Source organism: Mauremys reevesii, linkage group 16 (genome assembly GCF_016161935.1).
Source record: "Mauremys reevesii isolate NIE-2019 linkage group 16, ASM1616193v1, whole genome shotgun sequence".
NCBI lineage: Eukaryota > Metazoa > Chordata > Testudines > Geoemydidae > Mauremys > Mauremys reevesii.
In genome coordinates, this window is record NC_052638.1 from 2,202,134 (window position 1) to 2,229,813 (window position 27,680).

The window sequence follows — 27,680 nt, forward strand, 5'->3', positions numbered from 1 at the left end:
GCGTGGCCGGGGCCAGTCCAATGCCAGGGCGTGGAATCACTCCGGCCTCTCTCTGGGCCCCTTTGGCGCTGGGCCCAGACTCCATGGGAAGGAAGAGCTGATTGCTGCACATCTGGGGATTCTCTCCGAGTTCTCCCACAGCCCCCTCCGCTGCCGAGAGCAGCATTACGAGTAGCTCTGTGAGCTCTCCATGTGGAGGAATGGCAAAGCAGCACAGGGTCTGTCCCCCTCCCCCTGCTGCTGTGTTCCTAGTGCCGGGCAGAACAGGAGCAGTCCAATGATTTGCTCTTTCTTTCCCAAAGGGAGCAGCACACAGATACTTCCCGGAGCTTTGAAAGGGGAGGGCGCATGCCTGCAGGGTAGCAGAGGTCAAAACACTGAGCAGAGCAATCAGGGCAGCTATTGGGGGATACTGGTGGAAGCCAGTTCTGTCAAGGAAACAATCAGCAGTGTCTACACTGGCTCTTTGTCGACAATAAAGGGAGGGGAAAAGACAAAAGTCTCTCGTAGGGGTGGAGGTTTTTTGTTGCCAAAAGTGCTATCGTAGTGTGTGCACTCTTGCTGTTTTGTCGCCAAAAGGAAGTTTTTGGCAACAAAACTTGGTAGTGTAGACAAGCCTTGAGTTACTGAAATCTTCAAATCTTTAGTCAAGACTTCAAGTTATAGAGAATCCACCATTTGCACTAGTTTAAACCTGCAGGTGACATGTGCCCCATGCTGCAGAGGAAGGCGAAAAACCTCCAGGGTCTCTGCCAATCTGACCAGGTGGAAAATTCCTTCTCAACCCCAAATATGGCGATCAGTTAAACCCTGAGCATGTGGGCAAGACTCACCAGCCAGACACCTGGGAAAGAATTCCCTGTTAGTAACTCAGAGCCTGCCCCATGGAGTGCCCAGTCCCTGGCTGTTGGGGATTTTTGCTCCAGGCAGTCACCGGTGGGCCACGTTCCATTGTAGGCATCTCATCATTCCATCCCCACCATAAACTTATCAAGCTCAGTCTTGAAGCCAGTTGGGTGTTTTGCCCCTACTGCTCCCCTTGGGAGGCTGCTCCAGAACTTCACTCCTCTGACGGTTAGAAACCTTCCTCTAATTTCAAGCTTAAACTTGTTGATGGCCAGTTTCTATCCATTTGTTCTTGTGCCAATATTGGCGCTTAACTGAAATAACTCCCTTCCCTCCTTGGTATTTATATATGTGATGTATTTATAGAGAACGATCATAGCTCCCCATAGCCATCATTTGATGAGGCCAAATAAGCCAAGCTTATTGAGTGTCCTCTCACAAGGTAGGTTTATCATTCCTTGGATCATCCTCCTCTGCACCTGTTCCAGTTTGAATTCATCTTTCTTAAACATGGGAGACCAGAACAGCACCCACTGTTCCGGATGCTTGTATAATGGCAATAACACTTCCCTGTCTCTACTGGAAAGAGAGGAAGTGAGGCCTGCAGAGTTCTGGAAGGCAGGGCTTGTGCTGCCAGAGGCTGGGGACAAAGCTGTCACATGCTGAGGGCAGGTGCTGGCGAGGTGCCTCACAACCATGGGCGGCAGGTGAACGCGTCCTTGGAGGAGGCTAGTCTCTGGCCTCTGCCCAAGGCCCCTGCCCCTTCTGTCCCCCTCCCCTGCTGGAGGCCAGAGCGAACAGCAAGCAGCAGGTGGCCTGGGGATGGAGTGTGAGCGGGGCCACACTAGGCTGTTTGAGGAGGCACAGAGTTCCCCAACCTACAATACCTGCCACCTATACTCACAACCCAGGGTGCCCCTGGGGAGTGGCACAGGCAGGCACTGTTATGAGCTGGTACGTGACACTACAGTCCTTCAGATAAGCCAAATGACTCATAACATGGCGACATTCTGACTTCCTTGGGCAATGCAGAGCCAAGTAGCTGTGTTGGAGCGTTATCTGCCCTGAGCATGGGAGGGATAAAGGAGGAAGCGATTTCAATCTCCCTAGATTGACTCACCTTTCACACAGTCAGAACCGTAGGGCATGGTCAGCAGCCAGGCGGCCTCATTAACCAGTTGCTTCAGCAGGCAGAAACGGATGCTGCCAGCTCAACTCTCCCTCTCCTGAGAGTCCCACAGTTACCTCTACTCCACGCATGCTTGGTGGGCCCTCTTTTACTGACAACCAGCGTGTCTCAGAAATGGAGCCTGTCACCCACCCTGAGAGGAACGAATCCCAGGGCACTTGCTTCTGGCATGTGTAACTTTTTTTTGGTGCCCTTCAGTTTGGGCCACACAGTTATAGCTACAGTTGGGGGAACAAACCCTGTCCCTTCAGCAAACTCTTCGCAATTGTTAGTCAAGTAACTACAAACTCTAGCGAATGCTGTAAGCTCCTTCCTCTTGGGTAGGGTGACCAGATGTCCCGATTTTATAGGGACAGTCCCGATTTTTGGGTCTTTTTCTTATATAGGCTCCTATTCCCCCCCTCCCCCGTCCCGATTTTTCACACTTGCTGTCTGGTCACCCTAGTTTGTTTCCTTGCCTTGTCAGGATTTGGATGCCTGGAAACGTGCTCCGGCACATAATGATCCAGCAGCCTTCACCTTGAGCCTGTGGAAAGCGCCTGAGGCCTTGCTGTGTTTGCACATGAGCACCGCAGGTTATCTGGCTCACCCTGCTGTTTGTGGGAGATAGGGTTAGCGTCTTGGTCGGCTTCGTTGACGTGCAGTGGGCCTCCATCACCTGGCACCATAAAGCCACCTGTGCTTCCTTGCCCTGGCAGCATGAACCCCTCAGCCCCAACCCTCATCCCCCTGCACCCCCTCATATCCCCAAACTCCATCCCAGAGCCTGCACTCCTCCTGCACCCTAATCCCCAGCCCAGGACCTACACCCCAGACCTCCTCCCCCGACCCAACCCCTCTCCCAGAGCCTTAGGCAGGTGGTGGGGTGGAGTGGAGTTGGGGGGCCGGGTTCTGGGCACCACCAAAATTTCTACAAACCTGCCACCCATGCCAGTGATCTAGCCACAATACCTTGGTCTCTTCTACTCGCTGCCTGTGATAAAGCAAGGGTGGGGATGTTTGTAAGTGCTCTGGCTCCATTGACTTTAGGGAGAGCAACATCAGGCCAGCACTGAGCATTTTTGAATCATCCCCACTCTAAATTGTCTTCCCTGTCCCACACCCAGCTGCCAGGCCTCCTGCTCCTTCTGCCCCACCAGCGACTCCTGCAGTGAAGCTCTTAATTGTCTGTAACCCAGGGGTCACAGCACTGATTGAGGGGGGGTCACTTTCATATTCAATTTTAAAAGCTGCCACAGAACTTTCATCCTGCTGCACAAACCCCCAGGGGCTACAGGGGGCTTTGAGCATAACTTAGCAGGCCAGCTTGCCACAGGGATCTGTCTGTCTGATCACAGAGATCACTGTGTCTCTCACAGTGCAGATAAACAGTGTCTTACAAAAAACCCTCTGGATGCTTCCATACTTTAAATGCTAGAAAAAAAAAAATCTGGCCCATAGAGCAGCTCAATAAATAACGAGTGTTAAACTGAGCAGCACTTAGCATTTCCGATACGGAGAGTTGATTCTAATTCTGTTCTGCCATCATTTAGCCAGCAGTACGATATCTCTCCTGCACCCTCCGGGCTTATGAAACCCCTAGCCTTTTCTCTAAGGGAGAGCCCTTTCTTACCCACCTGACTCTAATAGATTCAGCTCCTTGAAGCGAACAGCTCACTCTATGATGGACATACGATGTTACCATTTTTAGTTTTTGCATAACCTGCCAGCTCCCCAGCTTGGGGAAGTGTCCTAGCTCATATTAATGTAGCAATCTTAACCTTTAGCCCGGCTAAAGCCCCTTAGGTGTTGCTTTGTACAGAGGAGAAGTTCTTGGATGCTGGTTGCACAAGCTATCTGGCTCACCCTGATGGTCCATGGGAGATATGCTCATCAACCAGTAATACACAGTAAGGCATTGTGCTAGGTGAGGAATGTAAAATGGCTTAGTGACTTGATTGTAAAAGATCTCGCCCCCTGTTCTCTGCTCCTCTAGGATCTCGTGGACTGGCACAAACCATTGCTCTGGCAGGTGGGCCATTTGGGGGAGAAATATGACGAGTGGGTGCATCAGCCTGTGGACCGGCCAATTCGCTTGTTCCACTCAGATTTCATAGAGTCCCTCTCTAAGACAGCATGGTAAGTGTCAGCTGAGGGGGGCTTGCCGCAGGTCTGGCCTTGTCTGATCTCTCCCCCAGGGCTTGTGCTTCTTGTCATGCCCAAAACTAGAATCTCAAAATAGAGATTCATTGTGAGACCATGTCCCCAGGGGAAGGGGAAGGAAGCTGGTCCTGTTGGATGGACAGGGAGCTCCTGGGGTCCAGCAGGGAAAGCCAGCTCAGTGCGGTGGCTCCGCCATGGGCCGAGCTCAGATAACAAGAAGCTCCCAGATGGGATGTGTCTTGGGGCATCAGGTGTTTCTGGAGCCCTCAGGCTCTCTGCCTCGTCATCTACCACCCTCCAGTCAATATTGTATCCACAGTGACCGTGGTGAGACTTGCTTCTGCGTCCCTCAGTGCCCCTCAGGTGATGAGGCGAAGGGGAGCAGCTGCAGAGCAATGTGAGGTGCTTCCTCCACAGCATTCCTAGGATGGGAAGAAAGAGACCTGGAAACTGAGCCTGAGTCTCTGCCGTGGTCATGCACAGCCCAAGCCACTGGGCTGACTCCTCTGCAAAGCAGCCTCTGGTACTGGGGCCTGCTCCTTTAGGATGTAGGATTGCGGGTGCTTAAAGCTCTTCTCCCAGTAGTTTGTATTGGGTCCCCTCCTCCTTCTCTCTGAGCTTGAGCAGGAAGCAAGGGCCTGTGAAGTGTAGGACAGCCGAACGCTGGCTTTGGGGCCACTCGGTATCCCCTGAAGCATGGGCCCTATTTGGAATAACTAAGGGCTAGTCTGCACTAGATGCACCACAGCAGCCCAGCTGCACTGATGCAGCGTATCCGGGAAGAACGCTCTATGCCAGTGGGAGAGAGCTCTCCTGCAGGCACAAGAACTCCACCTCCAGGAGAGGCGGTAGCTACGTCTGCGGGAGAAGCTCTCCTGCCGACGTAGTGCTCTCCACACTGGCACTTAGCTCCGTGTAAATTACATCACTCGGGCGTGGCTTAGTCACACTCCTGAGTGATGTACATTATACCAACACAAGTGGTAGTGTGCACAAGCCCTAAGTTTGCCATAGAGCCTGGAGAAAGCTTGTGAATTTGCTCAAATGAATTCCTCTCTTCCATCCTCTAGGTACATCGTTATCATGGTGTGGATCCCTGTGGTGCTGTATCTCAGCTGGTTCTGTTACGCGGCTCTTGCGCAGGGAACTACCAGACTCTTCTCGTCATTCACAACAGGTACTGAACTCCAGCACAGCTCCACCTGTCCCTGTCTAATCCGGGTCCCTGAAGCAGGGCCGGCTTTACAGTTTTCACCGCCCCAGGCAGTGCACCGAATTGCCGCCGCGGCGGGGACAGTCCGTGTGCCCTCAGGGCAGCAGGTGTGTTTCTGCGGCGGCAATTTGGCAGCAGCTTCTATGTTTAGCTGAAGCCGCCGCAGACAGCTAAACATAGAAGCTGCTGCGAATTGCCGCCACCGCAGAAATGCGTGTGCCGCCCTAAAGGCACAGGGACTGCCCCCGCTGTCCGCAGCGGCAATTTGGCGCGCTGCTTGGGGGCAAAACAGGGACTGCCACCCCTTGCAGATTGCCACCCCAAGCACCAGCTTGGAATGCTGGTGCCTGGAGCCAGCCCTGCCCTTAAGCAATTGCACTCACCTGCATCCCCGCTTTCCTGATGGGAGTCATTAGCATGTACATTGGCACAAGCTATCCCACTAGCATGAAGGGGTCAAATCCGTGTGTGTGCGTGTGTACACATGTGTTGTACGTAGAGGGACGAGGGGATGGCTGGTTTGCTTTCCAACACCCCACCCCACCCCACTGATGCATGTTTGAAGCTACAATTAGTTGCATGGAACAGCGGCAAATTAACCCTTTTTGTCAAGTACAGCTTTTGAAATAACATCCAGTCTCCTTTAAACCCAGTCACAGCCACAGTTGTCCGCATCCAGCCCCATTCTGGGCTTGTGGGCGGCACCAGATCACTGGCTTGCTGCAGAAGTCTGGTTGCTGGGGGCTGTGGTCTGGGACAGCTGTAATCCATCCTTCACAGTGGTGGTTTTGGGCAAGGTGTATCAGAGGAAGAAAATATTGTACCAATCCAGTGACTTGTGCCAAGTTTGCAACACTTCTCTGTTGTCAGTCCAGCCCCCAAAGCTTTTTACTGAGCACATGAACTGCAGCGCTGGAACCAGATTCAGCTTCACTCCAGACACACCTGCGCAGGCCTGCTTTATCCAGCTCCCTATGGCCGGATCCTGAGCAAAGACAGAAGCCATTTCTTCTTTGTCCCACTTCACTAGAACACCTTATTTGGCCCTTTTGGGTGTCTCTACACAGCGGCCAGGAGATGTAATTCCAGTTTGGGGAGATGTACACGTGCTAGCTCTGCTGGAACTACCATGCTAAAAATAGTAGCAGGCACCCAAGTACAATCCCGTCTGACCCTGTAAATGATGGAGTCTCTGTAACTTGAATTCTTTAAACCATGATTTGAGGATGACGGTGACTCAGCCAGAGGTTAGGGGGTCTATCGCAGGAGTGGGCGGGTGAGGTTCTGTGGCCTGCGATGTGCAGGAGGTCAGACTAAATGATCATAGAATCAAAGAATATCAGAGTTGGAAGGGACCTCAGGAGGTATCTAGTCCAACCCCCTGCTCAAAGCAGGGCCAATTCCCAACTAAATCATCCCAGCCAGGGCTCTGTCAAGCCAGGCCTTAAAAACCTCTAAGGAAGGGGATTCCACCACCTCCCTTGGTAAGCCATTCCAGTGCTTCACCACCCTCCTAGTGAAAAAGTTTCTTAACATCCAACCTAGACCTCCCACACTGCAACTTGAGACCATTGCTCCTTATTCTGTCATCTGGCACCACTGAGAACAGTCTCTAGATCCATCCTCTTTGGAACCCCCTTTCAAGTAGTTGAAAGCAGCTATCAAATCCCCCCTCATTCTTCCCTTCTGCAGACTAAGCAATCCCAGTTCCCTCGGCCTCTCCTCGTAAGTCATGTGCTCCAGCCCCCTAGTTGTGATGGTCCCTGCTAGCTTTGGAGTCTGAGTTTGGGTATATATTTGTGTGGCTAGTGGTCCCACTGCCCATGAACTAGCTCCAGCAGCCAGCATGCGTACAGCAACCCGAGCTGTGGATTACCCCTCCCAGCTTCAGTATGGAGGTACTGTTAGTGTAACAGAGGTATGCTCGCCATCTTTAGCTGTGTTTCTAACTAAATGGGGGGGTCCTCATGACTGTTTCTGCCAGTGGCTTGCTGCTCCCCCATCTCAGATGGTGGGGTCCCCAGAGCAGACCTTGACTCTTTGCCAGGGTGGGGCAGATCACTGTGCCGCTGATGCTTGCTCCCAGTCCAAAGATTAAAAAAAAAAAAAAAAAATCACTGACTCCAGTCTCGAAAACCCTGGCTCTCATGCCCTGTGTTTTTCTGGCCCTCTCTGCATTCATGTGTCTGAAATGGAACCATCCTGGTGTCGGATAGATATTGAGTCTCTCCAGATTTGAAGAGCTATAGGTGTCCAGACATCAAAACCCGGCCCCCCAGAGGGGTCTGTGAATTGCTTGTAATTCCTATTTAAGGCTAAGGTTTTATCATGGTTTTTAGTAAAAAGTCAGGGACAGATCACAGGCAATACCTAGAAATTCACAGAATTCGTGACCTGTGGCTAGGTAGGGGGAGGAATGGAGCCCCGTAGTGGGGGACTGCCAGCCAAGCCCCCCGCCATGGCAAGGAGAACAGCCCCAGTTCCAGCAGGGGTCGCACCCACGGGGAGCACACAGCAACCACTCTGGAGCTGAATGGAAGCAAAAGAAATGACCAGCACTGTCAGTCTGTAGCTCTGTAAGGTTGTTCGAGGAGCCCATCCTTCAGTGCTGCTGGCGCTGGGCAGACCTCGCACGGTGTGTGGCTTGTTTGTGTGAAATCCCCCACTGGCCACCCTCCTGCCAGCAACAATTGCAGCCAGAGCATGTTGCTGCCTTTGTTTCTAATGTGCTGTTTTCCTCCCCTGAGCTGCATTCCTTTGGAGATGCCATTTGGTGTCAGTGTTGGCTGTGTCCAGGGGTGGGTGAACAGCGGGAGAGGGAGGATCTCCTCCTCTCGTGGCCGTGTCCCACCAGAGCCTGCCATGGTGGCGCGGGTGCAGCTCAATGGGCTGGAGGGGGCGTTGCATTTGGAGCAGATCACTGTCCAATGCTGTTAGCTGGGGTCTTAAAGGGACATCTTCAACTTGGAATCTAGGTGTGTTTTTTTGTTTGTTTTGGTTTTTTTTTTAAACTAGTCTCAAGTAACTTGAAGTGCTGCCTCTGTGCCCCACCCCCAGCCAGCCTCTGTGCCTTTTTTATGAATAATCACGTTTCTGACAGCAGTGCCTAAGGGCCAGCTAAGAACAGGCCCCCACTGTGCCAGGTGCTGTACAAACGCAGTAGCTGACGGTCTCTGCCCTGCAGCACTTACAGCCGACATAGACCAGGCAGACGCGGGTGGGGAAAGGGTAGAACAGCGAGCAGGGTGAACAGTGCGATGGCAGCAGAGAGCAGGGTAATGCTGTGATTTTTATTATGTTAGGGGCTGGGGTTGAGTGAGGTGGGGATCAGCTAAATGGAAAGAGCAGGGATGGGTGGGGGCAGAGCATGAGAAGGGCAGGTGTGAAATTAAGCTGTGGTGAAAAGACCATGAGGCCGGGAAAAGGTTGGTGCAAACAGCCAGTGATGCAGAACTCGGGAAGTCCAGTCAAACCTGTAGCTAGATCTTCAACTGTCGAGAGGATCCAAACTCCCTGCATTAGGAGCCAGCCAGGAGGGGCAGAAGCAGCCCTTGTCAAGGCTTTGTGACACTAGGCAGACTTCCTAACATGTATCTATTGGTGCCCCCCTGCCCACTGCAGCGTTTGCTCTACTGTGCTCTCAGATGGGTTAGGGAGAGCGCTTCCCCCTTGCACCGCTACACGCTTGCAGAGAGTCACCCGTGCAACTGATTGTTCTAGGGTGAGGCTTTCTCCCCTTCTTCCCCCCACCCCTCAAAAGCTAATTGTGAATCTTCTGTGCTGTTGTCTGAGGCCTGATCCATGACACTGTCAGTCACAAGAGAGGGGGCTTGTCATGCCCATTTTAAAGATCTAAAGTGTCAAACCAGTAGTAGATTCCTGGCCTCAGCTGGTAGCAAGTTGAACAGTCTGTAGCCGGGGGGGCGTATTATCTTGTTCCTTTTTCAGTAAGCACTACTGTCTGCAGGAAGCATCCCCTAGGGAGTGGGCTTGGGGGCAGGGCGGCACCGTAGGGGCGTACCCAGGCTGAGACTGAAGGCTGCATGTATCGTGTATCACTAGAAGTACGAACTACAGCAGCGTTTAGTGGGGAAGCGGGTAGGCACCACATGGCCCAAGTGCTAGGGACTCTCACGCTAGCTGGCTTCCCTCTCCAGTGAACATTCCCCCCCACACACCCCAAGAATCTGGCTTTGCTCCTGCAGCGTAAATGACTGGGGATCATACAAAGAAGCATGTTTGAGCCATGCCATGGGAAAACAGCCCTCCCATTGATGTTCTCTGCCTAGCGCACAGTGTCCTGACAGAGGCAGATCTGTCTGTGGAACAATGGGAACGCACTCCAGCCTGGCAGCAGCCTCCACGCAACCTTCCCTTTAAATACACAGAAGACGATGGCAGAAGCATCAGCTGCTCAATTAAAAATCTGGTTGGAGGGTGGGAGGTTTAGTCCTTGCTGGGAGACTCCATGGTACACATGGTGGTTCTGCTGCTGCAAGCAGATTCAGAGGGGCTCTGGCCCTTTCCAGTGCGAGGGGTATCAGGATGTCAGGAGGGGGTGAAGGAGCCAAAGGGTGCAACGGGCAGGGCACAGGAAGCAGGGGTGCAAGGGAAGAGATGGGGTGAGTTAGGCAGAGTCTGGAGAGAGGAGGAGATGTGGAAGGAATGGAGATCACTGAAAGCATCTGAGGGGGACGAGGTGGGTGGACATGGTCAGTGTTGCTCCAGGGGAGGAGGAGAATCTTGACTGTGGCATTTGGAGGGTGAAGAACTGAGGAACTGGAGGTGTTTGCAGTGGCCAAGTCAAGGATTGACAGGCTTTAGCAGTAAGGCTAGCTTGTTGCCAGAACAGAGCCTGGATGGCAGGGGAGAGGAGAGGAGACTCCGGGCCCTCCTAGAGGGTCTGGGTGGATATGTCTGAAGCTGCTAAAGAGGAAATATAATAAATCTGGGAAGCACAAAGTAAACGTGAAAGAAGCAGTGACATGTGATGTGGTCCCGTCTTGCTCGCTATCCGTGGTAGTGCTGCATGGTTGCTGATAGCTGCATGTCTCCTTGTTGTGTAGAGTACTCCATCCCTGTGCACAAGTACTTCTTCCCATTCATCTTCGTGCTGGGAATGTTCCTGTGGTCCTTAGTAGAGTATCTCATCCATCGCTTTCTCTTCCACATGAAGCCACCTGCTAGTAACTATTATCTCATCACACTGCATTTCTTGTTGCATGGCCAGCATCACAAGGTGAGTAGTGCTCACCCCTGCTTGCAATGTAGGGAGTGGCACAACAGATCTCTGGAGATAACAGCCTCAGACATGGGAATTGTGGAGCTTAGTCATGCATGTCAGCGTGACTCGTGGCATCTCTGATTAGGAAAGGAGCACCACCCAGTGCTATTAGACTTGCCCAGAGCAACAGCCTTGCCATGAAAGCTAAAATTCAAGGTCTGACGGAAGTTGCGGAGCCGTGCTTAGACACGCACAGGACCAGCTCCAGTGGCAGCCTGCCAGTCTCTTGGCACATGGCATGGCAAGCCATATGCAGCAAGACTCCAGATGTAGGGGCATTTGCCTAGAATTTCTCAATGGTGACTGGAAATGCTTTAGCACCTGCGAAGGCTGCCGACGCAGGGTTGTATTTCTCAATGACTCAAAGCAGGGTGAGGTGCTTCTACAACAGTAGATGCTTTAGCACTAGTGATGGGAACTGTGGAAGCCCTGAGTCTTGTTGGGTAACTAGAAATTGGGTGAGTTGATTTGTGAATGTAATATCCCAAATCCATGAATGCAGTGCCAGCTTCTTGGCTGGCAGAAATCAACATCACTCGACTGAACTCAAAGAAGCTGGGCCAGTCTGCACCGGGTAGGGGTCTGACCAGGTTGAAACTTAGATGGTTAAAAGTAGCTTTTAACAAACTTACCCTTCTGTGGGCACCTGAGCTGCCTTGGCAACCTCTAGCTCTGTTAGGGTTGGGAACAGTGGCAAAGTAGCTTTAGAAGTGGCCACTGCTGCAACTAGAAGAACTCTAACCCCCTGAAAGGTGGAGCTGGCCATCGTAGCCAACCTAACACCTCAACAGGCTCTTGTAGACGCTTCTGACGTTGCTTGGAAGCTCACTCATGATGCCTTAAACACAGCTCCTTGACTGGTCAGAGGTTCCACAATAGCTGTTTGTAGACCCTGAGAGCAGAGGCAGACGTATTTGTAGCTTCTGATCTGATGGTAATTGTTCACGTTGCCCCCTCTCTCTCTCTGGGTCACGTGAACCAGAAGAGTATCGCACCTGGGTTCCTTAAACACGCTAGGAACTCATCTTGTCCATTGTCCTTCTCTGCCTCCAGTCTCCATTTGACAGCTCCCGTCTGGTCTTCCCTCCCGTGCCTGCATCGCTGGTGATTGGGTTTTTCTACACCCTCTTGCGCTTGCTCCTGCCTGAAGCACTTGGCATGTCCATATTTGTCGGCGGACTGTTTGGTTATGTTGTCTATGACATGACTCATTACTACCTGCACTACGGCTCGCCAAAGAAAGGCACCTACCTATATGGGCTGAAGGCTTATCACGTGAAGCACCACTTCGAACACCAAAAATCAGGTACCTGCCCCTTTCTCCTCCTTCCTGCTGCCCCCTCGGAACAGACATGTGACCGGCGAACACTGCTGACCCCTGGAGAGCTGAGACAGCAGGTCAGACTGTGCTCGTTAGGGCTGCATCATCCATGCCTTGGGGTGACATGTCTCTGAACCATCATTTGTCTCATAACCCCCCCAGGCTTTGCTCTTCTCTGGTAATTAGTACCGAGGGTCAATGTTGGGATATTGAAAGTCTTTTTCCCGAGTGTCTGGCTGGAGAGTCTTGCCCGCATGCTCGGGGTTCAGCTGATCGCCATATTTGGGGTCGGGAAGGAATTTTCCTCCAGGGTAGATTGGCAGTGGCCCTGGAGGTTTTTGGCCTTCCTCCGCAGCATGGGGCAGGGGTCGCTTGCTGGACGATTACCTGCTACTTGAAGTCTTTAAACCAGGATTTGGGGACTACAACAGCTGAGTCAAGGGAGAGAATTATTTCAAGAGTGGATGGGTCAGCTTTTGTGGCCTGCATTTTGCGGGAGGTCAGACTAGATGATCATAATGGTCCCATTCTGATCTTAAGTTCTATGATTCTATGATTCTCCTCTGAGTCAGCTGGAGCTCCGCTCCTGTGCGCGTAAATCTCCTGGAGACTTAAAACTGGGCCCATGCTTTTAATCACAAGGGCCTGACTTTCGGTGCCCAAGGCCACATTTAGGCAAAGAAAACAGTGGCCTGATCCTCATACATGTTGAGCCCTGGCAGCCTCTCCCAAGGTCAAGAAAAGCTGCAAGTTCTCAGCAACCACTTATTGTGGTGCCTAAACATGGCCTTGGGTATCTAAAGTTAGGCACATCTGATTAAAAGCCTGGTCCCAGTTTTGAGTTTCCAGGAGGTTTATGCATGCAGCGGAGAAGTTCCAGCCTGGCGGTAATGGCACAGACGCATACACCACCCCAACGTGGCTTTGTAAATAGGGGTGGTATGTTCTCTTGTCAGTCTCTGTTTTCCTCCAGTTACTGTCTGACATTGGAAGAAAGTGTGGGATGCTTTTCCCCCTCTTGATTCACTTTCTTCAAACTTGCTGTTAATCAGGGGGGCTGAAAGCAAGCTCAGGAAATTCCAGTGCATATGGCTGACTACTGAGCCTTAACTCTGCCCCTGTTTGTATGTGCCTTGATTTAAGGCAAGTTGTGTACTTGGGTCAGGAAACTTACTCTGATTTATTAAATGTGCAGATTTAATACTCTACAATTACATACAAACATATACAAAAAATTAATTTGAATCAGTTGCAAACAGATGCTTCCTAGTCTACCAAGAATCCTATTTCAGAGCTTTTTACATTTGAAGCAAACCTTAACTACTTCCTTGTGTGTGCAGACATAGGTAACGGGGACTGTGCACAGTCCCCATGTGTACCTGAAACAGCGGTGGCTCCAGGCACCAGTGCTCCAAGTGCGTGCCTAGGGTGGCAAGCTGCGGAGGGCAGCCTGCTGGTCACCGTGAGGGCAGCAGTCAGGCTGCGGATTTGGCGACAATTCAGCGGTGGGTACGCCAAAGCCGTGGGACCGGCGGACCTCCCACAGGCAAGCCACCGAAGGCTGCCTGACTGCTGTGCTTGGGGCAGCAAAAAAGCTAGAGCTGCCCCTGACCTGAAATTGTAGAAAGTTTTTTCCTTGTGACCAGAACACTAGTATGTGAGATGAAGTTGAGCTTGTGTGATTCTATTGGTGCAAGAGGGCAGAGTTAAAGTGATGCGTTCAGCCGTGACTTCTGAACTTGGGAGGATTTTAAGGCTGTAAATAAAGCTATGGTAATGTAAGGCTGGTGGATTTAAATAATCATAGAATACTAGAATATCAGGGTTGGAAAGGACCTCAGGAGGTATCTAGTCCAACCCCCTGCTCAAAGCAGGACCAATCCTCAACTAAATCATCCCAGCCAGGGCTTTGACAAGCGGGGCCTTAAAAACCTCTAAGGATGGAGATTCCACCACCTCCCTAGGTAACCCATTCCAGTGCTTCACCACCCTCCTAGTGAAACAGTGTTTCCTAATATCCGACATACACCACCCCCACTGCAACTTGAGACCATTTCTTCTTGTTCTGTCATCTGCCACCACTGAGAACAGGCAAGCTCCCTCCTCATTGGAACCCCCCTTCCTTCAGATAGTTGAAGGCTGCTATCAAATCCCCCCTCACTCTTCTCTTCTGCAGACTAAATAACCCCAGTTCCCTCAGCCTCTCCTCATAAGTCATGTGCCCCAGCCCCCTGATCATTTTCATTGCCCTCCACTGGACTCTCTGCAATTTGTCCACATCCCTTCTGTAGTGAGGGGACCAAAACTGGACAGAATACTCCAGATGTGGCTTCACCAGTGTTGAATAGAGGAGAATAATCACTTCTCTCGATCTTCTGGCAATGGTCCTACTAATGCAGCCCAATATGCTGTTGGCCTTCTTGGCAACAAGGGCACACTGCTGACTCGTATCCAGCTTCTCGTCCACTGTAATCCCCAGGTCCTTTTCTGCAGAACCGCTGCTTAGCCAGTCGATCCCCAGCCTGTAACGGTGCATGGGATTCTCTCTTCCTAAGTGCAGGACTCTGCACTTGTCCTTGTTGTTGAACCTCATCAGATTTCTTTTGGCCCAATCCTCTAATTTGTCTAGGTTCCTCTGTGTCCTATCCTTATCCTCTAGTGTATCTACCACTCCTCCCAGTTTAGTGTCATCTGCAAACTTGCTGAGGGTGCAATTAATCCCATCATCCAGATCATTAATAAAGATGTTGAACAAAACTGGCCCCAGGACCGACCCCTGGGGCACTCTGCTTGATACCGGCTGCCGACTAGACATCGAGCTGTTGATCGCTACCCATTGAGCCTGACAATCTAGCCAGCTTTCTATCCACCTTTATAGTCCATTCATCCAGCCTATACTTCTTTAACTTGCTGGCAAGAATACTGTGGGAGACTGAATCAAAAACTTTGCTAAAGTCAAGATACATCACATCCACCGCTTTTCCCCGTATTCACAGAGCCACTTATCTCATCACAGAAGGCAATCAGGTAAGTTAGGCATGACTTGCCTTTGGTGAATCCATGTTGACTGTTCCTGATCACCTTCCTCTCCTCCAAATGCTTCACAATGGATTCCTTAAGGACCTGTTCTATGATTTTGCCAGGGATTGAAGTGTGGCTGCCAGTCTGTAGTTAGGGGCGGCTCTAGACATTTCGCTGCCCCAAGCAGGGTGGCATGCCACAGGAGGCGCTCTGCCAGTCGCCGGTCTCGTGGACCTCCCTCAGGCGTGCCTGTGGAGGGTCCGCTGGTCCTGCGGCTCCACCGGACCCTCCGCCGGCACGCCTGCGGGAGGTCCACCGGAGCTGCCTGCCGCCCTCCCGGTGGCGTGCTGGGGTCTGGAGCCGCCCCTGTCTGTAGTTCCCCGGGTTCTCTTTCTTCCCTTTTTTAAAGATGGGCACCGTATTTGCCTTTTTCCAATCGTCTGGGGCCTCCTCTGATCACCACGAGTTTTCAAAGATAATGGCCAATGGCTCTGCAATCACATCAGCCAACTCCCTCAGCACCCTTGGATGCATTAGATCTGTACCCATGGAGTTGTGCACATCCAGCTTTTCCTAATAGTCCTTAACCTGTTCTTTCACCACTAAGGGCTGCTCACCTCCTCCCCACACTGTGTTGCCCAGTGCAGCAGTCTGAGAGCTGACTTTGTCTGTGAAGACCAAGGCAAAAAAAGCATTGAGTACTTCAGCTTTTTCCATATCATCTGTCACTAGGTTGCCTCCCCCATTCAGTAAAGGGCCCACACTTTCCCTGACCACCTTCTTGTTGCTAATATACCTGTAGAAACCCTTCTTGTTTCCCTTCACATCCCTTGCTAGCTGCAACTCCAGTTGTGTTTTGGCCTTCCTGATTACACCCCTGCATGCTCGAGCAATATTTTTATACTCCTCTCTAGTCATCTGTCCAAATTTCCACTTCTTGTAAGCTTCCTTTTTGAGTTTAAGCTCACCGAACATTTCACTGTTAAGCCAAGCTGGTTGCCTGCCATATTTGCTATTCTTACTGCACTTTGGGATGGTTTGTCCTGGCACCCCTGATCAGGCTTTTTTAAAATACAGCCAGCTCTCCTGGACTCCTTTCCCCCTCATATTAGTTTCCCAGGGGATCCTGCCCTTCAGCTCCCTAAGGGAGTCAGTCTGCTTTTCTGAAGTCCAGGGTCCATATTTTGCTACTCTCCTTTCTTCCTTTTGTCAGGATCCTGAACACAACCATCTCATGGTCACTGCTGCCCAGGTTGCCACCCACTTCTACTTCCCCTGCCAATTCTTCCCTGTTTGTGAGCAGCAAGTCAAAAGGAGCACGGCCCCTAGTTGGTTCCTCCAGCACTTGCACCAGGAAGTTGTCCCCAACACTCTCCAAAAACTTCCTGGATTGTCTGTGCACTGCTGTATTGCTCTCCCAGCATGTCATGGTGATTGAAGTCCCCCATTAGAACCAGGGCCTGTGACCTGGAAACTTCAATTAGTTGTCTGAAGAAAGCCTCATCTGCCTCATCCTCCTGGTCTGGTGGTCTATAGCACACGCCCACCACGACATCACTCTTGTTGCTCTCGCCTCTAAACTTAACCCAAAGACTCTCAACAGGCTTTTAGGGTTATGGGGAAATTATTCCACTGTTTAGTTATTAAATTCATGAGGTGGTGTACCTTAAGTTTTTTTCTTTTTATATAGCAGACCAAGTTTGTAATGTTTTTCCTGCTGTATTAAGCTTTAAGTTTATTCACAGGTAATAGCTGAGAAGCATCATTACCATATTACCTTAAAGGATTTTTCCAAAAATCATACACACTATATGTTGTTACAGGGGTACTTACTAACATTACATTTATGTCAATGTTTAATATTAACAGTAACATTAGCATCAAATCTATTAAAGATATCTTGTTATACCATGTCTTTTATTTAGGCAATTTCTTTTGTGCTGGCAGTTCTCACCTTCCTTTATCAGTTAGGTAATTTGCATCAACACAGGCTTGGCTTTTGGATTCAAAGCCATCAGCAGAGCTCAGAGACTCTGTCTTAAAAGGGACACAAGAGTTTTGATTTCTTTCCACTTTCAACTCCTGCTTGCAAAACACACAGAGATCTGAAAAAGAAAACAGTCTATTGCGGCTCTTTTTGGAGCCCTAATAGGATTTTAATTCAGTAGCACGTTTTATTTGCATTTCTTTTACCCCTTTCTACAATATACACTGCATATGTCCTAGGGAAAAAGCGCATTCCTTCTATACTACAACTTTTTTTTTTTTTTAAAACATTAGCCATATCAATTTTTACATAAGGTGTAACTGTTTCTTTTGTTCTTACAGAGTTTTCATGTACCCTTATCAAAGTGACAGTCTGATTACACGGAGCCATTTTAAGGCTCAGTGTTTTTAACGTTGCTTCTTTTTTGTTTTGTGCACCTCACCTCTGCTGTTGCTTCAGAGGGTCACTGTTAATTTCTTATTCTTTCACTACAGCTCTTAACTGCTATTGTTACCAAAAAAAAAAAAAAACCCAAACAGACTCCAGAATCTCTCCCTATTCTCCTGATTTTGACTGCCCTATTGCAGCCATGACTTGGTCTTTATTTAAAAACATTTTAAATTTTATAAAGAATCAAGTTACCCCTTAAGGGTTAAATGCTAAATCCCAAAGCCAAACAACACTAATTTACCTGTGTTTTGCAAAAAGGTTTATCAGTTTTGAAACTTTAAATTAAAGAGTCAAATGAATTTTTAGTGGCATTAAAAACAAAAACAAAACCAATTTATCTTACACCTACAAAACAGGAGTTTTACAAACCAGATGTGCTGGTTTAGATTCTTAGAACTTTACATATTTTCACAGACAAATAGATACATACACATTTTCTATTCCTTTACACTGCTTTGTTTTTACATAGCTCTATATATATTTGGATTATTTACAGGCATTCTTCTGGAAAAGGGCCCATTTTCCCTTCAGAATGGCTGCAAAGAAACCAAGAATTCTCTCTCTTTAACATGGTCCTTTTTAACATTTTCACAAAGTTTAACTGCTTAATTCTCTCCAGCCTCTGTAGAGTTAACTTTTCACTTTCTTTCCTTAAATCAATTGTTTATTTCCCAAAATGACACCTGTATCACCTCAGATTTCACCATTTTCCGCATTGTTCCAGGGATTCATGCCTGCACCTACTGCTTTTTTTACTCCTTACACTAGGCCCTTAGGGCTTCCAACCTGTTTTTCAGTTTCTTTGGCTTTGGCTACACTTGCATTTCAAAGCGCTGCCGCGGCAGCGCTTTGAAGTGCTAAGTGTAATCAAAGCGCCAGTGCTGGGAGAGAGCTCTCCCAGCGCTGTCCGTACTCCACCTCCCTGTGGGGAATAACGGACAGCGCTGGGAGCCGCGCTCCCAGCGCTGGGGCTTTGACCACACTGGTGCTTTGCAGCGCCGCAATTTGCAGCGCTGGAGAGGGTGTGTTTTCACACCCTGCTGCAGAGCTGCAAATTTGCAAGTGTAGCCAAGGCCTTTATGTTGCTTGCCTGCTTTTCTGGGCCCGATCCTGCTTTTTTCCAGTGAACCGTTTGAGTGATATTGTGGTCACTTCACAATTTTGAAAGAAATGTTTAAGGAAAGGGACCAAGAAAGGTGGGGGCTAGTTGAGGAGCCCACCCTCTTTGCTGAATTGGTAGTGGAACACTAAAGAATCAGTTTTTGAGGCAGACAACAAAGGGGAACAGAACAAGGGGCTTTTTGTCCTTTTTACAATGAGATGGGAGTATTAAGGGGGTTGGATGGATCCGGGGTGGAGGTTTTTTGAGAACAGGGTAAAGGGGAGCGCTCGGTCTGGTGGTGGGAGAGGAGGCTTTTAATAAAGCTTTTAACTTATTATTTGAATATTTGAGAGAGGCGAGTTTTGATTTTGTCCAGCTACGATTTGCCTCTTCCCACCACTGAATGAAACAATTAACCTCTCCCTTTAACCAATTTAGTTTTAGGTTGGCCGAGTTTGTCCTTTAAGATGTCCACTCGGTCTTTGTTCCAAGATTTTAACAGTGGCCACTGAGTTTTGGGATCCCCCTGAGTTAGCCTAGACCATTTTCCCAGAAATTTACAGGAGTCCGGACCCTTCTTACAGGAGTCTGGACCCATCCTAAATACATAAAAGGAGCTGGCGTTCGTTTAGGGAACTTTCCCGACTTAGATGTCTGGTTACCCATACAGGAGGACTTCACACACCAGTCGCACAAGAAGGAAATTTGGGTTCATCAAAGCAATGCCCAGTGCAACACACAAAAGGAGCCCACAGGCTACTGCCTCAATCGCCCTTGCTTTCACACCAGGGGTTTTACCCAAAGTGTGGTGCGGCTGCGATTGTACAGATTCCATCACTCAGACCGCAGGGACAGGAACTCCTTGGTTGGCCGATCCCCGCACGGAGATGGCACCCAGACTCAAACACTCCACAGGAGGACGGATAGACACAGAGACAGGACAGTCCTCAGTCCGGACAAAACACAGAAATAATTACCTGACCAGATTCCTGATGTCAGATCCCGGGATCCCTACCAGAACAGAGTGGGAACCAACAGGTTCGATGGCATAGACTTCACTGTGGTCGTGCACCTTTCCGTTCTGGTGGAGGACCGCTCGGGCCAAATGCCCAGGTGCCGGTTGCCACGGTCGTCCTACAAAAACAGTCAGGAATCACACAGCCCCAGTGAAGACGGTTGCCATCTCGGTGGAACCTCCAAATTGTCAAAGTTAGACTCAGGACTCACAGTTTGTCAGACCACTCTGTTTTATTAGCACAGCGCTGTGCTAATAACACCCAGATAATGTGAGCACCATGCAAGACACAAACTATCTTATTTATACAGATAAAAGGGTGAGAACTTAACAAGATAAGAAAGGAAGCAGAATCAGATAATTTTACCTGGGCTAGGCATGCATATCTTATTTCCTTACTAACTATTACTGATCTTCTGTTTAATGTTTTGCCATTAGCACCATTGTTTATGCCTAATGTTTCTTTTCCTGGCACCTGTATTTCAACATTTATTTCTGCTTAAAGGTACATACAACATTTCTTTAATCCATTCTTATTTTTACAATATAATTCATTCTACTTTCACAACCAGGGCCTGTGACCTGGAAACTTCAATTAGTTGTCCGAAGAAAGCCTCATCTACCTCATCCTCCTGGTCTGGTGGTCTATAGCACACGCCCACCACGACATCACTCTTGTTGCTCTCGCCTCTAAACTTAACCCAAAGACTCTCAACGGGCTTTTCTCCAGTTTCAAACTGGAGCTCTGAGCAATCACACCGCTCTCTTACATACAATGCAACTCCTCCACCTCTCCTCCTGTACCTGACCTTCCTGAACAGTTTATACCCATCCATGACAGTGCTCCAGTCATGTGAACTGCCCCACCAAGTCTCTGTTGTTCCAATCACATCATAGTTCCTTGAATATGCCAGGACTTCCAGTTCTCCCTGCTTGTTTCCCAGGCTTCTTGCATTCGTGTACCTACACCTAAGATAACTAGCTGATTGCCCTACTTTCTCAGTATGAATCAGGAGGCTTCCCATCTTGTACCCTCCTCCTTGTGTTTCCTCCTGGTATCCCACTCCCCCACTTACCTCTCGGTTTAGTTCACCATCCCTGGCGAACCTAATTTACAGCCCTCCTCACTAGGGTAGCAGCCTGCCTGCGAAGATGCTCTTCCCTCTCTTTGTTAGGTGGAGCCCGTCTCTGCCTAGCAATCCTTCTTCCCGGAACAGCATCCCAGAATCCAAAGCCCTCTCGCCGACACCGCCTGCGTAACCACACATTCACCTCCACAATTCCCAGGTCCCTACCTGGGTCTTTTCCTTCAACAGGAAGGATGGACGGGAACATGACTTGCACCTCAAACTCCTTTATCCTTCTTCCCAGAGCCACGTAGTCTGCAGTGACCTGCTCAAGCTCATTCTGGGCAGTATCATTGGTGCCCATGTGGAGAAGTAGGAAGGGGTAGTGGTCTGAGGGCTTGATCAATCTCCGCAGACACTCCGTCACATCCTGGATTCTAGCTCCAGCAAGCAGCACACGTCTCTTTGTTCCTCTTTATTAGAAACTTAAGCCATCTAGTCAGCTGCAGCTCTGCAATGGCTTGACAGGTATGTGGGTGGGAAAATCTAGGTGCTGAGAAGTGGGTCCAAAGGTTTTAAGAAGTGGCTGCTGCTTTCTGAATTGGCACTAAAATGCAGCAGTGCTAAGGGCACTGTCCCCCTGGGCTTGTAGCCTTTCTGATGGGGTGTAATGCAAGTCCTGACTATTTCTGGTAATTAAAGTGCCTGTTTAAATGTTAGGCAGGGGTCAGGGTGTTGGCCTCAATGACCTGTTAAAACTCCCCTGTCATGCTAAATTTCCACCTGTACCTTTTGCTTGGGTTTTTGTAGAGTTCGCTTCCTGCTAAACTGCTGTGCTCTTCCTCAGAGGTGGCTGCATTTCAGTGGTGGGAGAAGTAATTGTGGCTTCTGCAATTCTCAACACATTTTTGTTAAAGCTCTGAGGATATGTCTATTCTGAGCACTCCTTAGAGTGACGTGTCGAGTACATGCACTGCATGCCCAGCTAGCCCAAGTACGAAGAGCAGTGGAGATGCTTCCAGTGCCGGAGCGTTTCCTCGCTGCCTCCCCCGTGCCAGAGCCTTTCACTGACACATCACAGTGTGGATGCATCTTGTTTTTCTCTGCGGTGTGTAACTACACTACCCTACATGCTGCTGCCAGTGGGGTGCACTGTAGATGTACCCTGCCACTGTTTCATTAGGGTGAAAAGTTCTTATAGAAATTAAAGCTCAGATTTAGCCTGCAGCATAGAGTATGAGGCTTATATCTGTGGGCGTTGCCTAGCCAGCATTATCTGACCAGCCCTGAGCTCTCGGCATCTTCCTCTTCCATTAGCCACTGAGGACATGCTACCTGAGCTGCCTCCAGGCTATGCAGATGGAGAGGCACATCCCAAATGCCTCAGGCTGGTGGAAACGTCAGGATCCAGGATACCCCTTTCCGCTTCTCAAGTGATCATTGGCCCAGGAGCGCAATGGTTATCTCCATTTTCCAGACAGGGAAACTGAGGCACACTGGGATTAAGTGACTTTCCCAAGGCTACACTGTCACCAAAGAACAGGCACCCTAAAACCATGCTGATAAGTCTACATCCATACTCTGAGGAGAGGGTGAGGTCTCCAAACAGGCATATCTCTCTGCCTGGTTTCCTAGGAGAAAAGTGCTGTGCGTAGGTAGCTTTTGTCGTCATGAATGCAGGATAGCTTGGCTGTCAAACACTTTCTCCTCCCACAGGCAGGCAGCCTTCGTTCTCTTCTCTTCTCTCTTCTCCGAAGGGAATGGATTTCTCTGTGCCATGCAACGCTCGCAGTCTGGGACTGGTTCTAGAGGAGCCCTGGGTTGCTCAGGCTGGCGAGGATTGGCTGTGTTAGTGGTGACCCATTTGGGGCCCAGAGGGAGGGAGCTGGTCCCGCCTCTGCTTCTCATTCCATGGTTGCTTTTAGTCTCTGAAGTGCATGAAAACCCTCCGGCTTTCCCCAGGAACGCATGCAATTCCCTGGAAATGCTCTGCCCCTCCCGCCTTCCTGGAAGAGCCTCTAAAGGCCAGTGCTGGGTTTTTAAAAACTCCCTCACTTCTTACCAGTGTCTTTTTCAAATGGAATGATTCCATAGATCAAAGGTATTCCTCCCTGTCTGCAAGGCCTTAGTCCCCTTATATGCCCTGCTCCCCTGGGTGTGGTGGGGAGCATGCAGGCCTAGCACTGTGCAGGAGCCCAGTGCAGACTATTCATTGGGTATTGTGGGTAACCATGCCACAGAAGGGTTGCTAGCCGGTGTCCGGGTCCGTGCTGCTGCATCAAGCACATACCCAGGGTCCCCAGCGGGCTCATTGGCCTGGAGCATGGGAGGGGCTGTGCTAAATTTAATATCTTCAAATGCAAAATGAGCAAACACTCTCTGGAGGGTGCCCAAGAGCTCTGCTGTGTTCAGCAAAGGAGCAATGACCCTTGGAGCAGCACTTAACGGCGCTCAGACATGCCTGCTTTGGGGGGCGTGCAGCTTTCTGAGCCATGGCACCTTCTCCCACCACTGAGAGTGCAGCAGCTGATGCACACAGCAGTTTAGGCAGGAAGTGAACATTACAAAGCCCAGTTGAATGTACGGATGGAAATTTAGCATGACAGACTGGTGCAGAGCGCTTGTTGCCACAGCTTCCCTCACTGTCCATGCTGAATGTCTAGCTCGGGGGGAGATGCAGCCAATTCCGTAATGTTCTCCCTCCCTCCGCCTGAGCCAGGAAAACCTCTTCCAAACAGGAGCCACCGCATACAGAGCCTGTGCCAGGTGACCATTCTCTGGGAATGCCCAGGGACCTGGCGCCAGCTCTCCCCTTGCTCTTGGGACTTGGCAGTGTGACGGAATCTCCCGAATCTCGCGCTGTGTCAGAGAAGTCTCAGGCTGCCAGCTGCTCCTAGGTGGCTCACATTCGGGGGCTGAGGCGTGTAGGCCCGAATCTCCTCCCATCGCCTTGGTGGCCCAGCACTTCGGTTGTTACTTGCCTCAGAATCGGCTGGTGGCTGCAGTTAGTCTAAATTCACCTCTGGGGAGCAGCAGCGTTCCAGCCAGAATGCAGCTGGCGTGGAGTCACCGTACACTGACCTGGCTGGCTGTGCTCCCTGGGTGTCTCCGCTCTCACTGACTGAGGCAGGAGGAAAGGGGTGGGGGTCTAATGGGCAGGACGCCGGACAGGGCCAATTCCCAGTTCAGCCCCAGCGGGACCTTGGGCGAGTTCCTAACTTTATCCTGTGCCTCCCCGGCTGTAGAATGGGGACCCTTCCCCACCACTCAGGCTCCATTAATGATGGTGAGGTGCTCAGACAGGAAATGATAAAGGCCATATAAGACAGATCAAGGGACCATTTTCTGAATGCCAATTCACACAGCCCCTCTCTTTCTTCTCTCCCCCTCCCCTCCGCAGGCTTTGGCATCACCAGCCGATTTTGGGACCGTCCATTTAAAACACTAATCCCAGAAGAAACCTTTGAGAAAGAGGATTAACATCTGTGGCTCCCCTGCTTGGCATCTGGCTCCTGTGTCCCTGGTGTGTCACGCTGCCACCTCCCTTTCCACCAGCACAGGACATTGTGGGAGGGCGTCCACCTTTGCAGAACTGAATGACTGGGGGTAAAAGCCCCTTGACCACGGAGGGAGAACTCTGCTCTGTGTTGCTGGCTTCTGTCACTCTGACCTCACGGCCTCTGCCCAGCTCCTGGGAGGCTGCGGCGCCTGTGAGTTAAAGGCAGGTATTTCTCCCGAGAGGGATCTACACAGTGTTCTCTAATGATGCCTCAAAGGTCGTCATGCCACTCAGCGTGGAGCAGTAACTTTGTGTGTTTGCAGCGAGTCCGCCAGGAGAAGAGGTGGCTGCTATGTAAGTGCTCTGGGTTTCTTTGCTCTGAGCTCATCAGCAAGGAGGGAGGAAGGAGTGGGGACAAGAACTAACTGCCAAGCCATGAGCTGCATCTAAACCATCCTTGCAACCTGCGTTGTAAGCACCAGAGCAGGCTGCAGCCAGCTCCGGGGGGGAGCTGCGGCTCAGGGAGACTTCAGATCCCATGATGCACTAAATTCTGCATCCGACTGTCCTGGCCCAGTGCTGAACTGGCCGCTCTGGTCAAGGGGAAGCATTGCATGCTGGGACCTGTATTCTCTATGGGTGGCATCTTCCCATTCAAGAGGGGAAAGGGGAGTCTGGGCCTTAGGGGAAGACTCGGCAGGCAGCCACATGCAGCCCCGCTGTTGGCGCTGGAGTGAAGGGATGGATGCTTCAGTTCTCCAAATGCCAGGGGCTGGCCCCACTCCCAAGGGCTTGTTAATTCCAAGTAAAGCATGGCAGTACACAGAGGAGGAGGGGCTGCCGCTCTGTTGGACACTGGCTTCACATCCTGCTCGGCAGTCGGGGCCCAGTGGGAGGTGAGGACCCTGTGCTGCCATTTGTCCCCCAGTGCGTTAGCCGTGCAGTCAGAATCCCGCCCACCCAGCGCGCACACGCATTAGGTACAAAGCTTTTGGCTTTGGTGCCACATGGCAAAATCGTGCCTGCGACACCATCCCCCCTTGGAACCAGCCTGTCCATCATGGCCCCTGCTCTGTGTGCCGGAGAAGGTGCATGGGCTGCAGCACCAAAACCCTGCAAATTGCAACCCCTTCCTGAGGGGTTGCCTGCCCTCCAGAGGGCAGAGTATCCCGGCTCACTGCACTGCCAGTCTGACGCATCTCCTGCTTTGGCGTCTGAGTGGAGAGGAGCCTGTGGCTGAAGGGAGCTCTCTGGGCTCAGTGGGCAGAGGGAGAGGAATTAGAGCAATGATGCTCCGGCTTCTGCCCCTGCTCAGGCCCCTTCCCTCTGTCTAGTGGGTTTGTTAGGGGTGGGGGTAGGATATCTGTTCTCCCTGCCCCAACTTCAATCCTTGCAACAGCCAAAGTGAAGGACACTGCCTGTCCAGGCCAGTCCCACTGGAAGCTAGGAGTCCCTGAGCCCCGGGGAGGAGGAGGGTGCTGCAGTGAATGGCCGCCCTAGGGCCTGCTGGGAGCAGAACTCCCTCCTTTCCCATCTGATCTTCCCAGTTGTGGGGCCATGGACTTTCCTCTGGGGCTCCAGAATGGCTAGGTGGGGTGTTTTGAATATGGATGCCGGTGACTCCAGGAGCCACTGAGGGCCCCTCTGAGCCAGGCTGAGCTCTTGGGCCACGGCACGGCCTGCAGAGCCGGAACTGCCCTTCCAGCTCTGTCGGGGATGGGCAACACCCACTGTCTCCTGCCTCCGTTGGCCCTGCCCATTCTGCCCAGCGTCTGGCACTGGGTGCAGACACGGGTGGGGCACTGGGACTCCCTGATGGGTGCTCTGTGCTGTGGCACACCTCTGGGCCTGTTGGCTCCCTTGTAGAAGAGGAAAACGGTGCTGCTGTCTTTCCCCTTGGCTCTCAGTTCCATGCCTTTACCTGCCCCCTCCCATAAAGGGGGAGGAGAGGGATGAGAGAAATGAGAAGGAGCTTGTTTGGCTCGGTCATCTGGCCACAAAGCAAGTGATGGAGCCAGCAGCCTTTGCCAGGGCTCTTCTGAGTCCTATCCCAAGACTCTTCTTCTGCGTCTGCTGCCGGCAGATTCGGAAGCATCTGGCTCACACCCTGCCCCTCATGGGATTCAGGTCTTACAGTAGCAGAGGTGCCATCTGCTTTCTGTGTGAGTGCCACCCGTGCCCAGTCCCATGCTGGAGAGACACACCAGCTGGGCGAGTGCTCAGAGTTCCAGGAGAAGTCTCGCTCCCCTTAGAACTAGCTTAACATCTGGCGCTGCTACATCCTAGGTTTGGGGCCAGGGGGCTCTGAGAACTCTGCCCTTCTCAGGGTGGGCCAGACTGTCCACAGCTGACTTGCCAAGGTAGGGGATTCTTGGATCCCCAGACTTTCCTTCCCCTGCCCCATGGTGGGCCACTGATACACGGGTGGAATCTGCTGCACAGCAGGCCCTCATAGATGAAGTGGCAAATGTGCCCCCACCCCACACTTCCTGCCCTCCCCTTCTTGGGGCTGCTGCAGGCATTCCCACTCTTTCTGCTTCTCCTCGGCTGGCAGTGTTCCCTAGCTCTCTCTCTGCCTTGCCAGCCCAGCACTCTCCTGCTGCTCTCCGAGTCCCCTTGCCATGCGTCTCCTTCCCAAATTCAGCACCTTGCTCCACAGCCCAGCCGCCGGAGCATCCAAAGTGTAGCTAGCTGCCTCCACAAGACGGCACTGACTGCTCCCTTGAGGAGACCGTGTTCATATGGGGTCCAGTACCCCCACCCCACCCCCCCGACGTCGGAATCCGGGCCGTTGTTAAGCATCGTGCAGTGTTCATGACTTTTGATGTTAAATAAGCTGCTAGAGTCTGGAAGCTGCTGCTAACATGCTTGCCACAAACCTTCAGCTGACTAACCCCTGGACATATGACAGCTCCTGTATTGCAAACTAGGCCGTGCCCTGGCACTACCTTCCCCACCCCAAGATCTGAGCACATGTGACATTGACCAGATCACTTCAGAGGGGGCTTTTTTCAAGTCAACCCCCTAAGCTGGGATCTGGGGCGGATCCCAGCTGTGGGGGGAGTTGCTTGGGGAGCCCAGCTGAGCCAGGGGTAAGGCTCTTGCAGTTTTGTGTCTTGCTGCCTTCTAACCCAGTGTACAATATCTTTTTTGCCAGATTTATCCTGTTAATGTTTTTTGTGACATTGGCTACTTGAAACTTAAACTCCATAATTGCTAAGAGGCCTCTTATTTTTGATGATCCTATGATTTGTTTTTCCCTAATGTCTACTGCTGTCATTGAAAGGCTTGAAATAAAATTATCCATAAAACTGTAGACGTGACATAATTGTAAATAAACTGTATATTTTGAGAAAAAATTGTTTAGAAGTGTGTGGATGTTTTCATACTTCTTGGGATGCTCTCACCCCGGAGGGGGGCACCTAGACTGGTTTACCTTCACAAGAGACCACACCCAAGCCTGCAGCCCCATGATGTCCCATCTACCTGTGGTTCCTAGCTACCAGGCTGGCGCATGGTTTCAGATGCCTCCAGTCAGGCAGTT

The 27,680-nt window shown here is 50.9% G+C and overlaps 1 protein-coding gene across 1 annotated transcript in view; it reads left to right on the forward strand.

Moving 5' to 3' along the window:
* Positions 1-25,954, forward strand: part of FA2H (fatty acid 2-hydroxylase) — a 77,374-nt gene extending 51,420 nt beyond the window's left edge. The window contains exons 3-7 of the mRNA XM_039502554.1: positions 4,011-4,153; positions 5,248-5,354; positions 10,457-10,629; positions 11,728-11,980; positions 24,038-25,954. Coding sequence (XP_039358488.1) covers positions 4,011-4,153; positions 5,248-5,354; positions 10,457-10,629; positions 11,728-11,980; positions 24,038-24,117 — 756 coding nt within the window. The 3' untranslated portion in view covers positions 24,118-25,954. The remainder of the gene's footprint in view (positions 1-4,010; positions 4,154-5,247; positions 5,355-10,456; positions 10,630-11,727; positions 11,981-24,037) is intronic.
* Positions 25,955-27,680: the final 1,726 nt, after the last annotated feature.